A 13,819-nucleotide genomic window follows, 5' to 3' on the forward strand; every position below is an offset into this window, starting at 1 on the left:
TTTGGGAAGGCAATTGATTGGGGGCTCTTCTGGCTAGGATTGTATTGTGGCTCATTTCTGTAGGAGACATTGGGTTTTAAACATTAGTGTTATGACACTCAAAGTTGTTTTAAGCAAGTTAGCAGGTCACTTTACCTCAAAGACCTGGTGGTTATTACCTGGATGTGATAAGAGGTAAAGGAGGGCAGTTGAGGACCTGTTTGAATTGCTGTGTGCTTAAAACATCGCCATTAAAACTGGCTTCCCATATCCGGGATCCTGGCCGGGCGCAGTAAAGCAGCGGGGGTTGACCCATCATCAATCCCCTGTTCTGAGGAAAAAAACAAGCTCCATACTCCCCGTCACGCTCCTTGTTGCCCACGCGCCAAAACTTCTCCCTGGCGACGGGATGTAAAAGCATGAAGAAAGATGATTTGATTTAAAAAAAAAAAAAAAAAACACCCACAATTATATGATGACAAAACATTTCAGAAGTATGTGACAAATTGGTTGCACTTTGCATTAATCACGACAGGAGAAGTAGTGACACATACTCCCCTACTTACGAACATAGGTACATACAAACATTTTTGTAGTAACATCTGTAATATTCTCTCAGTGTACACGTATATATCTTTATAGAGCATATATTTTATTAAATGTTTATTTTTCAGTATAGACCAATACAAGTTACTTACATAACCGTTTAACATACTTATATAAACCTTAAACATACTTATATACACCTTAAATATACATTCCATAAAAGATATAGCACTAAGCAACTTACAAACGAATTCACCTTACGAACAACTGTTCGAAACGTATCTTGTTCGTAAGTTGGGGAGCGTCTGTATCAGTAATGAAAAACGTTGAGCCTTACTCAAAGCAATCATGATCCGACTCACTTTTCTGTATCACAGAGGTAACAGCGCCTGAGAGAAGACACAAGCAGCCGATTGTCCTGGTACCCAAGTTGAACCACTTTGGAGTCAACAGTGGTGACTGTCTGAATAGGAAACATAACGAATCCTGAACCCTGCACAATAAAAAAAAATGGAAATAAATAATCATCAATAAATATTGTAAAATTCCAACAAAATCTAGTTAAAGACATTCCAAAAATGTACTTCTACTAATACTTCTGTGTAGACTCTCATTCGTGCAGGAGTGGTCCATCAATGAAAATGTTTCTTCAGACATCTCTGTACGTTTCGCTCCTCATCCGAAGAGCTTCATCAGCGAATTAAAGTTGTGCTGCTAACGCTGGCCCTATATATATATATATATATATACACATCCCTAATTGACAGAGGTGACGGTCCCAGACTTCTGCTCTTATAGGTCCCTGCTCTAAGGTGGATGAGATGATACCAGAGCTAATAGGGCAATCAGAGCCAGGCATAGAACATTAGAGGTAATCAAACAGAACAAAAGAAGTAATCAGATTACCTTCAGGGAGTAGTCCATTGCTCTCGCACCATCACCTCTGTTCATTAGGGCTATATATAGGGCCAGGGTTACCAGTAAAACTTTAGTTCGCTGACAAAGCTCTTCGTATGAGGAGCGAAACGTCCGACACCTTGAAAGAAGTACAGATGACGGCTGAAGAAACCTTTTCATTGTTCTACTAATACTGTAATGTGCCACAATCCCCGGTCCCATTTTTGATTTGTTTTCAGGCCACATAGGGAAATTGGAAAAAGATGTGTGATCAAAAAATGAATACGGAGAAGGAGAGCCTGACAGTTGCGGTTGCATCTTCTATTTTATAGGTTCCAACGTCCACTACAGGCTATAGCAGCAGTCTAAACGGCAAAAATCACTTATTTTTAACTGAGTACAGTATGAATATACCTACTTTAAATTTGGCAAACTTAAAGGACAACCAACATCTCCGGACAAGTTGTGTCCATAATTTGTAAAATGGCTTCAAATGACTTCTACTGAGCGTATTTTCCAAAGATTTCACCGCATATAGCTATAGATTACGTTTTAAGACTCGCGCTGAATATTCAGGAAGCCTTATTTTTGAGTTGGTGACAAGTCCGTACGTGACGTCACAAAAGGACCGCCCTTGACCGTAAAAAAGACGCATTGTAGCGGTCCTTCCATCACATCAATGTATTTTGCTGTACCTGTTTGGTCTGGGGACCTCGTTTTGCACCCAAAAGCTACCAGGAGGCCAGAAGAGGGCGTCCAAGCTCCTACTAAGGATTTTATCAGCCTGTGGAAACGGAGGTGGCCACAGGAGGTCGCCATTTTGTGCCTCTTTTTTGGGTGAGAGATTTTCCCCCAATGTTGCCTCAAAATGGCAAAAATAAATTCTTTAATCGATTGCAAACATGTATGCTTTCCTATTCAGAACTATTTGATTGATATTCATAACTGGATGAGTAACAAGAAAGCATATTCTGCGAATCTGAAACCATTGTTTTGATTCACTAGCAATGCAAGACGTCTTGGCATGACGTCACGAACTGGGGGCGGGACTTTCTGATTTTTTTTTTGCAGATTTCGGACACTAAGTCATTTTTATTGGTGTTTTGCATTTGACTAAAAATATCATACTGCATGTTTTGGGTATTTTAGATGCTATAAAACGTTTTTCTGGTGTCAGTTAAAAAACAAAAAAGTGATGTCGGTTGTCCTTTCAGTGTTCATTTTACTCGCCAGAAATGTTTATTTAAAAATCCTGAACGAAAGGATAAAAAACGAATCAGGTCACAACACTTTGTTGGCAGTACCTTTCCCATCTTAGAGGATCCTGCCCGGAGAGAAGACACCTTCCCCGTTGTGTCTCCGATAAACACCTTCAGCGCATTGGTGTCCCAACAGAGCGCGGTGATGTTCTGGCCTCTATGCTCCCAGGACACACTCACTCTCTCTGGACGTCCACGGCGCTCCAGCTGCAGCTCCCACACAACCACAAGACCCTGACTGGACCACACATTGTCAATTATAGAGAGAGGATGAGGTGTAAAATACATGTTGTGGATGACTTTTACCTTGTTGCAAGAGCAATAAAGTCTTCATCATGTGGACAGCACGACACCTGAGTAATAGATCCTTCCTGACAGGCAGGCCATGTAATATATAATCAGGAATAATAATAATCATGAATGACTTTTTATGAAATTAGAATGTGTATCAATGAGGTAACTGGCAATAATGTCTCCCATACTACCTTGTGAGTAAGTATAAGCCTTTGTTTCCAGCCTTCCCTCTGAATCAGGTGCAACCCTCCAGCTGATGTTCCTAACGCTAGCCACTTTCTCGAAACAGCCAAGCATGTACACTGAAACAAAACACAATGGAAATACACAGTCATATTGGTGTAAAGTTTTAGGCCTCATTCGATTTGACTGTTACAAATTGATGAATAAACAATTTGGAATAAATCTGCTTCAAAAGACCTAAAAGCAGCAGGAAGTACTACTTCTTTCATTCCTTTCATAACTTTGCTGCTGTGAAATGTAAATTTCTCCACTGCGAGACTAATAAAGATAAATCCAATACAATCCAAGTACACTGCTAATTCTCCAAATTTAGCTGGGATAAACTACAACCATCCAATATTCTAAAAAGGACAAAGCACTTAGTCATTTGTCACATTTTTTTGCATGATTGGGTTGGGGCGGTGCTTAACTTCTGATCCTAATGATATAAAGAGTGGAGATTTATTATTTCTTTCCGCAAAATATATTTATTTAACGCTTCAATATAGAGCTTGTGAAAAGAGTAGATTCCATCTTGATAAGGTAAAGAGAAACTAAACATGGACCCTCCTGAAATGAAGGATATTCCCCAAATAAAATGTGCCTTTGCTTAAATTGGAGAAAAATAACGTTCGAACTTCATGGTAATCCATAATTTGATCACATGTGATTATATCTACCTTGAGCCTGCTAGAGTCTAAGCGTAGAGTGGAGAGCAAAGGGTCGAGGCAGTCGAATTCTGCCAGGACATGACTGTGGACATCTGGTACAACTGCTATCCGAGGCATCTTCTCTCACTGGTCATCCACAACTGGAAAAGAGCAAGAAACAAGAGTTTCTACGAGTCGCGTTTGTGCTTGGTCACATACACTGTGGAATCATATGACTCTCAGCAGGGTTTTTAAGTCCCTCAAATTGGTCAGCCATGACTCTGGTTATACAAGTATAAGCCCACACAGTCAACGTAACATAGCTGGATTGAAAAAAGGAAACTGTAAACACTACACATTTTAAAGTTAAACACAAAACGTAACTAAAAGGTAAAAGCTCCATATTTAGAAATTGAAAAAGTTAAAAGAAGCAGCTGACGTTTTCTTTTAATTGGTTGATCTACTGTAAATAGGTGAATACAGTATCTTGCGTTTTAGCATGATTTCTGACCTACAAAACAGTCTGAACATTAATATTTATAAATCCGAACCCAACTTTGATTTGGAATAAATTACGACTAAATTATCCTGGATTCCCTTGGGTATTTTATTAAAGCTGGATTATAAAAGTAGCTGATTATTTTTTAAAGTGACTAATGCAACCAAAACAGGAAAAGTTCAGTTACATAACGTGGTCAAAAGAAAATGTCGCTGCAGCTTAGGAAACGTTCTGTTGAAGAAGTAGCAACAACATTTTTTATTAGCATAGGTTATGAACCAATTTTCTAATATCGTACACCAAACCCCAAAAAAATACGTGTCACGTGACTGACCATACCAGGAAGTGGTGTACAGTCAAATTTTAAACCAAGTAAAAGTGACGTCATATACCGTGGCTGTATAGTTAGTTCGATAAAAAACAATTGACGGATTCTCACATACAAACAAATGTAATTAAATTTCATCTAGACACAGTGTTTCTTTCGTTTACATGGCTCTCGCAAACAACCTCAAGGGGCGAGTCGGTCACGAGACCACACACACGTACGTCTGCTGACCCTGGAAATTAAAACTGCTCTTTATAAAACTAAACGACAGCTCGATATAAAGTCAGCGTACTTTAGGAATGTTGAAAATAAAAATTCATTGTTTTAATTTTCTTCACTGACTTTATTTGATAACGATATCGAGAATGCTAGCTGTTTTTTTGTTAAATTAATCGTTCATGTAAAATGATGACATGCTAACTGTAAGCACAAAGATACATGAACAGTATGTTGTCCGCCTCGCATCTTTGGGTAGCACCGCTTTTTTCGAGAAAATCACTCACGTTACCGTGGGAGCTGCAACCGAGTGCCCAGCCTCCATCAGCTGGCGAAGAGTTGACTTCCTGAAAGCGTGCGTACTACTGGGCATGTTTTGCATCTTAAGTGGGTGGGCGACACGCCTCACGAAGAATCCGCAAATTGGAAGAAAAAAGCCAACTCTCTTAAGATGACGTTTATTTTTCTCCCTGAAAAGAAGGGATGCATCCAAATCACCGGGCTGCAGCTACCAACAAAAACACTTTACCTCTTTCATCTCGAGTAATGTTTCATATATACAGTACAGTGCAGACAGTGTTAAACATGTCTCAGACACACCCATCACTCTCCAGTGTGAGGTGGTATTAGAATATTGCTAAATTCACTATATCTGGAACACTTTTTTCATTCTTTGTCCTTTTCCTGGATGGATTTCTTCCACACTAATAAAACATTGACAGTCTTCTGCCTGTCACCTTCAGTTAGCATGATTTCTATGAGAAATGTGGTCATACAGTAAATGTACCATTATAAAACTCCCAATACTGAATGAACCCAATCTCTCATCCATAGAAAGAAAACAAAGAGTAAGAAACAAGTTTTTTTGTGCCTAAAATGCCGCTTGCCTCTCATAAACGTTAACTGATGAGGCAGCAGCGGCAGCAGCATCCGTTGATGTCTTCATCACGAGCCTGCCGTGAATCCACCTGGCTGCGATTTATTGTCTCATCGGGCGCCTAAGTCCTCCACGGGAGATCTTTTCCCACGTTGTCTTATCTTTCACCAACAATGCATCCGGCCTCAGGTTTTCCTCAGCATACGACGTGTTTGCCAGACGTGGAATTTGCTGTATGCAGTCTGTAGCATTTGCTCTAAGTGCGCTGTGAGCTGCAAGGGTGTCAATAAAAAAAGATGAATAAAGGACATTACTTCCTAAATACAGTAGTGTTTCAATGTCATTGTAAGATGCTGAATCTTTATCTGAAAACTATTCAGTCATCAGTGGATAAACTGAATGATGTGTCAACACTCCCAGTTAACTACTCAAATATTTGCTGAGGTTGTTTGTAAAGATGCCATTCGTTTTTGTTAAGCGGCTGTGCGAGCTTTTAGAGTTACAAAATTCTCTACCCAATCAAATAAATCAAACCCGATGTAGTTTTTCCAGTTATCATTAGCTAATTCACATAACAACTTTGTTTGTTGCAGAAGATTGGTAAAGCTATGGGAATTAAAATGTTGTATTCATAAAATGCAAATATACTTTGAGTAAAGTAAATGTCTTCTCAATCTCCTACATTCAAAACTCTTCCATTACTGTACAGACTGTGAGTCAGGTGAAAAAGATACTTACGTTTTTATTAAGGTATTGACGTTGAATCTTTTCTTGAAAAGGACAAAGCTTGGTCGTCTGAAACCTCTCGAGGTTGGACTTCATTTTAATCAACTGTTGAAAATAACACATAAACATCAGGGGTGAGTTACATGATGCCCTCGGGCAACAAGTGGCCCAGTCAAAACAAAAAGATGAGACATTGTGATTTTCGATAAATGTTGGAGCAGATATAATTTGAAAATGTAAACACTGGCAGCGAATGACAGAAAATTGTGGTGTATTTGGATGGTTGTTTCCTAATTATTGGGAGAAGTCACAAACATGATCAGTTTCTTCAGATCAATGAATATCATTAATCATAAATTATGATTCATAGCTTCATAATGGCATTAAAGGTCATTTCAGCCAAGTGACTATTTCAAAAGTGTCAGTCAGGATAACCAAATTGTCTGGTATGCTAACTCATTTACTGCCATTCCCGAATTTATTTGGGAATTGGAAATGTAACGTAGAAGTGCCATTCCCGAAATTGTTCGGTTTTGGTTTTTCTTGAAGGGGTGCCGATAAAACGTTGGCCAGACCTCTGACAATGTTGTTTCCCTGCCACAAGGGGGCAGGATTACACTTTTTTCCCATGTTAGCGCTTTGTTCCAGCTTCAGCTGTTGTTAAAGTGCTATATAAACCAATATATATGTATTGCATTGTATTTTGGACAGCCACCCTCATTTCAAGGCCATATAACTCCACACCCATATAATTCAGGATTTTTTTTCTGATGAAAGAAGAGAGTCTAAGGTTTCTAACGCTGTATTGAATGTTTGTCGTCCTAAAACTCAATATTCAGTGGGTCCTGGAATTTGAATGAAAATGACTAAAACCCTGGCACTGGAATGGACACATTTTTGGCAGTGAATGAGTTCATGCTCTCATCCGCTGTGTAAAATCAGCCAAAATGAAACAGGATGGGACACCATGTGATGAGTCACCTTCTCCTCCAAAAATGGCGTATTGACGGGAAAACAGGACCAGAAGTGTCTCAACAACTCTCCAGCAGCTGTATAAAGATGCTTCAGTTCCCCTTGTATGTCAGACGGTACCATCTCTGTGAGTATTGCATATGGGGGGAAAAAGAGAAAACAACTGATTTTTTTTCTGCTTTTTTTTGGGGGGGGGGGCCTCAACATATTCTATCAGAGGAAGTAGATTGTTTTCCAATGAGATTCAGCAAATCCAAAATGGCGTACGATTTATGGCTTGCTGCGATCCCGTCTGCATGAGGAGGCCGCCGGGAGAAAGTGCCGCAATGGCGGACGTTGCTGCTGCGCTGGACAAGACCTGCATAGAGGAACTGTGCTCAAGATATTTGCGAGACCTGATTTAATGCAGAACTCATAAGATCCAAACTAAGAAGTATTTGATGTGGACTTGGTAGAAGATACACCATTGCCCACAGTTTGGTATATTGCAATTATGTGAAATTAAATCCAGCGGGGATTCTTTTTTCAGAAGAAGCAGCTTGTCATGGAGTACTGCTCTCCAAACAACAACAACACTACTTGATGAAAAGTTGCGCAAGGTCAGATCTATTTAATAGAGAGCGCCCCGGTTTACCTGAGTTAGGTTGGGTTTGTAATTGGCCATCTCGTGGCGGATGTGGTTGACGGAGTTGATGATTTCTTGGCTTGTTGTGTACTTGAGAGACTGAAGAGGCACCGGCCCATGAGCATACCTATGGGAGAAAAGGAATTGGATTGGCCTTTATTAGTCTCGCAGTGAAACAACGACATGAAAAACACTCCGGAGAAGAATAAAAACATTTCAAAAAGAGATCGATTTTAGCATTATCTAATGTCAGGTTTCGATTGTTCACGAAGGTGCCAATTGTGAGAGTACAGACTCTCCCCACCTTACGAACGAGGTACGTTTCGAGCAGTTGTTCGTAAGGTGAATTTGTTCGTAGGTTGCTTCAGTGTTATATTTTGTATGGAATGTATCTTTAAAGGACAACAGACACCTCCGGACAAGTTGCGTCCATAATTTGTAAAATCACTTCAAATGACTTCTACTGAGCATATTTTAATAAGATTCCCCCGCATATAGCTATATTTTACGTTTTAAGACTTGCGCTGAATATTCAGGAAGTCTTGTTTTCGAGTTGGTGACGTCACATTTGGAACGCCCCTGACCGAGAAAGCGACACACAATGCATTTTGGGTACTTTTTTTTTTTGTCTGAAAACACCGTGTTGATCGCGAGATTAGAAGGAAAACTACACAAATAACGCGATGGCGAATCGTTGTGTGTCACAGCCAATTGCGGTAACATGCATAAAGAAGGTGTAAGTTGACACAAATTCCCAGCGGACAAATAAGCCCATTTCCAACAGAGCTTGGGCGCCATCTTGTGCATTTTCTGGGATGCTACATTGGAGTCCTGATGGCTCGAATTGATATGGGAGGACTTCTTTAATCGATTGCAAACATTTATGCTTTCCTCTTCAGAACTATTTGAATCATATTCATAACTGGATGAGTAACAAGAAAGCATCTTTTCAGAATCTGAAGCCATTGTTTTGATTCTCGAGCAAGGCAAGACGTCCTGGCGTGATGTCACGAACAAGGGGGCGGGACCTTCTGAAACTGAAACCTTGAGGTCATTTTGAAGTAGTTTTGGCACACGTTAAGTCATTTTTATTGGTGTGATTCATTTGACTAAAAATATCAGCCTGTGTGTTTCGAGTACTTTAGATGCTATAAAACGTTTTTCTGATGTCAGTTTGGAAACAAAAAATGGTGTTGTTGTCCTTTAAGTCAAACACTGAACGGGGAAGTATAAAACACAGACACTGTAACAGTCAAAAAATAAATTCACACATACACGTAATTCCGTGCCAGCAGCCATTCTTTTTTTGTTATGCATCACGTCCTCCTGGAGAGTAAACTGGGAAGAGGGATTTCTTCCCCGCCCACATACTCTACACAACCAATCGTAAGCGAGCGAGGCAGATCGGTGCCTGAACTCGGCTGCACTTCAGCATAGCTGGGGCGCTGATTGGTCAGCCTTGGCGTCCGTCGTGTAAACATCCTGCCCTTGAAACCTTTAATGTGTCTGTGTGGGTGCGTGTACACAATATGCAGCCAATCGCAAGCGAGCTCGGCCGGAAAAAGGCTTGCAATACAAAATCTAACTTACAGCATGTCTGTCCAAACATTTTTCCACATACCCGCAAAAATGTTCATATGTACCGTTATTCGTAACTCAAAAGTTCGTAAGTTGGGTAGCGTCTGCATAGCAAGCCAAAAGGGAAATAATGCTCACCTGTCTGACTTTTTGAGGTTTAATGCAACCACATTTGGTCCCTTTTCCCTTTGCAAATCCTCATACTCTATGGCTTCTTGTAATTTTACCTGAGTAACATTGGAAACATTTGTGATTCTGTACATTGTCTGTCCCAAAAAAAAATACCATAACTCATTTACCTTCTTGATGGGAGGCTGAAAGAGGTCAGAATCCCGCGAGTTTCCGTCAGTGCTGCTCGTCTCGCTACCCTGGTCATTCTCCCTTGAAAACAGCGGCAGTGAAACCTTCAAATGAGGGAGCCTTCTTCAAAAAGAAACCGATATTCTTTCTCAATTTATATTTCTACCCTTTGCGTGAGCCTGCCGCCAGCACCATTGCACTGTGATGGTTGAAGCGTTTTATAATGGCGTAGTTGCTGCTCTCCTTTACTGTTCGGTTTGAATTTGAAGTGGAGGGCAGTGGGGTGCACACACCGTAACCCTGTAACAAAGACAAGCAGAAGACAGAAAGGGGGGTTTTCAATATCAAATATAGGTCGTTAGGATATTTGATTTGATAAACACAGATTAATAATGTGAAAAAAGTATTCATAAAACAGTTTGTGCATCTTGATTTAATCTTCATTGTGCTGCTCATTCAGTTAAACATGCCTTGTGGTGTTTTAAGTAGGACTCAATCATATTAGGTCTGAGAATAAACTTGTCTGTCTACATGTTTTGCCTCATCATTTGTATTCAAATATCCATTGCCTAAAACGCTACTTCTTTGCGTGTTTTTTTTTCTTTTATGGGGTTTTATTTGCAAGAATTGAAAAAGACTGGGGGGGAAAACTATACATGTATGAGATATTAAAGGTCACATCTGAGGCAAGACTTCAGTTCATCCATTCATGATATTTTTCCTTATCTATCACCATAAAATCTGTAGTAAAATATTATTCTTTGGCCATCTGAAATGATTGACTCTGGCCGGGATTCGTTCAATTTACATTATCTCACATGGGGAAACAAATCTGAACAAATCAGAGATCAACCAAGGTCCCGGAAGAGATTGTTTTAAATTTATTTTCCACAATATTTAAATCATTTTCATGAAATTAACTGCCGTCATTCCGGAAACTCTTACCTCATCCAATGATTTATCTTCTAATGATTGCAGGTCAACCAGGGGGTTCTTAACTCCTTGGACCACCATTGATTTTAAACCTTCATGGCAACACAATATTTTACATATAAAATAATGACATATCTAGGATCCCACCTTTAACTAGTACAATTTGCAGTCTACCTTTTTCATCAAGCTTGGCGCATTCTGTGAAGATGTCCTGTGTGCTGGTGTTGATGCGATCTCTGTGAAAATACTGTGACTGGAAGAAGCGTGTCCAGAACTCTTTTTCGGTCAAGTGGTGAGGCACACTCTCACAATACTTCTGTTTCACTGCGACACCAAATGGAGTTGATATTGATTGTATACACATGTAGATGTACGTACGTATACAAAGAAAGAGTTACAGCCATATTTACCTGCAGGATAGGTTCTGAAGATTGACTCAATTATATCAGCTGTCAGATTATATCTCAAGCCATTGCAGCCATCTGTTTGAGGCCGTATGTCTGCCTACAGAGATAAAAAAATGCTTAAAAACACAGCTGAAATTCAGGATCAAAAAGTTTTGAGTGAATCACTCACCAAAAAAGCTCCAGAAACACCAACTTCCTGTTTACTGTTGCATACTGCAGGGTCTGTGTGGTTTAGGCCTCCCAATCGGTTTGCCCAGAATTCCTCAGCACTGATCACTTGGCTGACCACTAAATCTTTATAGAGCTGAAAAAGCACCGGATCTTCTTGAAGCATCCTACGAGTTAACAAGAAACAATAGAAACATACAATACCAGTCAAGGGTTTCACCGCGGTTATACATGGTATGTTTTTGCACACAGACAAAAAGTGTGTCCAAATTTGATTGGTAGTGAATGTCTGATAACATGCTGTAAAGCAATGTTTAGTTTTGCATAGTGCAGTTTATGAATTGACTCTCCATTCATACTGGTCGAGGTGGACTAAATATTTGAATCATGTTTGTGTTTACGTTGTGAAATATGATTTTACAAGCCTAAAATTGAGAAATTGAAAGGGAAGCAATAGATTAAATCAACGAGCATTGAAACAGATAAAAATCACTGAGTTAATCTATATTTTATTCTGTCGTCAGCACAATCTACATTAAATTTAATAAGTAACACAGTTTAATAATCAATTGGTTTTTTCTTCTCTCTTGTGAAAGATTATTTGGGATGCACTTGGAGTGCTCAATCCAGGTTTTCAAGAACATTTCTGTCACATTACTCCTGAGAAACTCACCTGTTTTTCTCCTCAAGTTCCTTGTTTGCTTTCTTTTTGAACTTGGGCAGAAGTTGTTGGAGCAGCTCCTTCGCAGCTTCCCGGTCTTTGAGTGCGGTGCTATCATTTGAAAAGTGGAATGTGGTACTCTCGCCAGAGTGAAGGACTAGTTGGAGTTGAACTTTTGCTTTGCCATCCGGGCTGATTTTCTGACCTGAACAGAGCAGACATAACGCTCCATCATATGTTGCTTGTGGACTATAACGCTTACGCAAAAGGAGTTCTCACAGCGAATATCCGCATAGAGGTGGCTGACGGTAAAGCGATCCTTGCCCTCTGGACTCCATGCTATCCGTTCAGCCATCAAGTAAAGAGTACCATCCTGTTTCTTCTGGCGAACCCTTTTCACCACCAGAAGTACCTCTTCTGACAGCGAGGCCATGGCTCGGATGTGTAAACTGGGAGGAGGGGAAAGCGTATTTTTCCTGATCTTTAATAATAATACACATGCATGGTTGAGAGGAATAAACAAGCCTGAAGAAAATTAACACCGATTGTCATCTTTGCAAGGTGATGAATGCTGTCACTGACGACACACCATTTTAACAGAAATGCATACCCCACACGAACTCTGGTGCTCTAAATATGAACAGCACAGTAACATTGTTTTACTATCGTATTTAAAATGAATGATATCGACTCAGCTAGCTAGGATGACGTTAGCTAGCCCTAACAGGGAACAAGGAAAGCTTGCGAGCAAAAGTAGACAGTAAAACTTACTTTACCTTAAAACTGAGACCTCGATGCCGATACTTCACCTCTATTCAATACATGATCTCTAAATTAATACTATGTGGGCAATGAATCAAATAAACGAGCCATTAGGCAATAAAATAAACTAAAATAAATGAAGACTACTGTAATAATGAACAGACATACTTGAGTGCCGACATAGCTGGTTGACACTGTGTCACATTCAAAATGTCCGACCGTAAAACCAATCGCAATATTTGTTCCGACCAAAACTCAATTCATGTGCCGGCAAAAAGCCCTTCCCCCCAAAAAATTACATTGACATTATATTTAACAGCATATTCACCATAGACGTACACCAACAACAACCATGCTCTACACATAACTAATGTTATATTTTGTAGGGGTGTTGTTATTACAATGACCAACGTCTGATGAGTGGGAGGGGGGGGGGGTCTGTGAATTCCGTTAAATTCAATAAAATGACGTGAAATTGATTACGCTATATTAAAATGTGGTGATCATAAATAATTACATCACAAAACATATGGTCAACCTTCAAAAATAATGGCCTCACTAATCTGTTCAGTTTTCTCAAGATAACGTGAAAAACTGTTGCGTCACACGAGTGTATGATTTTGAAGTGCGCCTTTCAGCACTTTCATGTCTTTCAATTCCTTGATCTCCTTGATGTGCGTATCACCCTGACGCATAGCACACGCTTGCAAATTGTATAAAAGAAGCTTTCGCGGGACAGAGAGATTGGGCGAACCACGGGGCAGAATTATATCAGACTCATCTCGGACTCACGCCCGGCTAACGCCGGGCTTCGGACAGACATCACGGCACGACTTGCTCAACTCCACGCCACGATCAATCTCTGCGCGTCACCTGCCTGGGAGATCTGACAACGAACCTACTTACAAATAAAGAGAAAC

At 40.0% G+C, this 13,819-nt stretch overlaps 2 protein-coding genes across 3 annotated transcripts in view; both read right to left on the reverse strand.

Moving 5' to 3' along the window:
• hps5 (HPS5 biogenesis of lysosomal organelles complex 2 subunit 2) overlaps positions 1 to 5,310 on the reverse strand; it is a 26,212-nt gene extending 20,902 nt beyond the window's left edge. The window contains exons 1-8 of one of the 2 annotated variants that reach the window (XM_088996401.1): positions 5,183 to 5,310; positions 3,878 to 4,008; positions 3,167 to 3,277; positions 2,988 to 3,052; positions 2,727 to 2,919; positions 888 to 1,018; positions 159 to 377; positions 1 to 57 (exon numbers count right to left, since the gene is read on the reverse strand). The exon at positions 1 to 57 is cut by the window's left edge and continues 15 nt beyond it. In XM_088996401.1, coding sequence (XP_088852527.1) covers positions 1 to 57; positions 159 to 377; positions 888 to 1,018; positions 2,727 to 2,919; positions 2,988 to 3,052; positions 3,167 to 3,277; positions 3,878 to 3,985 — 884 coding nt within the window. In that variant the 5' untranslated portion in view covers positions 3,986 to 4,008; positions 5,183 to 5,310. Of the gene's footprint in view, positions 58 to 158; positions 378 to 887; positions 1,019 to 2,726; positions 2,920 to 2,987; positions 3,053 to 3,166; positions 3,278 to 3,877; positions 4,009 to 5,177 lie in introns of both variants that reach the window. The other variant, XM_088996402.1, reaches the window with a different exon arrangement.
• Positions 5,311 to 5,332: 22 nt separating this feature from the next.
• Positions 5,333 to 13,148, reverse strand: gtf2h1 (general transcription factor IIH, polypeptide 1). Its single transcript, XM_088996403.1, has 15 exons — positions 12,914 to 13,148; positions 12,417 to 12,586; positions 12,150 to 12,342; positions 11,478 to 11,643; positions 11,312 to 11,405; positions 11,076 to 11,225; positions 10,914 to 10,993; positions 10,135 to 10,268; positions 9,968 to 10,049; positions 9,807 to 9,895; positions 8,100 to 8,217; positions 7,733 to 7,823; positions 7,475 to 7,590; positions 6,506 to 6,598; positions 5,333 to 6,039 (listed from the first exon to the last, which is right to left on the reverse strand). The coding sequence occupies exons 2-15, from the start codon at positions 12,568 to 12,570 to the stop codon at positions 5,953 to 5,955; spliced, it is 1,647 nt and encodes a 548-aa protein (XP_088852529.1). The 5' UTR covers positions 12,571 to 12,586; positions 12,914 to 13,148; the 3' UTR covers positions 5,333 to 5,952.
• Positions 13,149 to 13,819: the final 671 nt, after the last annotated feature.

This window comes from Hippocampus bargibanti, linkage group LG05, assembly GCF_051943395.1.
Source record: "Hippocampus bargibanti isolate YZ-2025 linkage group LG05, ASM5194339v1, whole genome shotgun sequence".
Lineage (NCBI taxonomy): Eukaryota > Metazoa > Chordata > Actinopteri > Syngnathiformes > Syngnathidae > Hippocampus > Hippocampus bargibanti.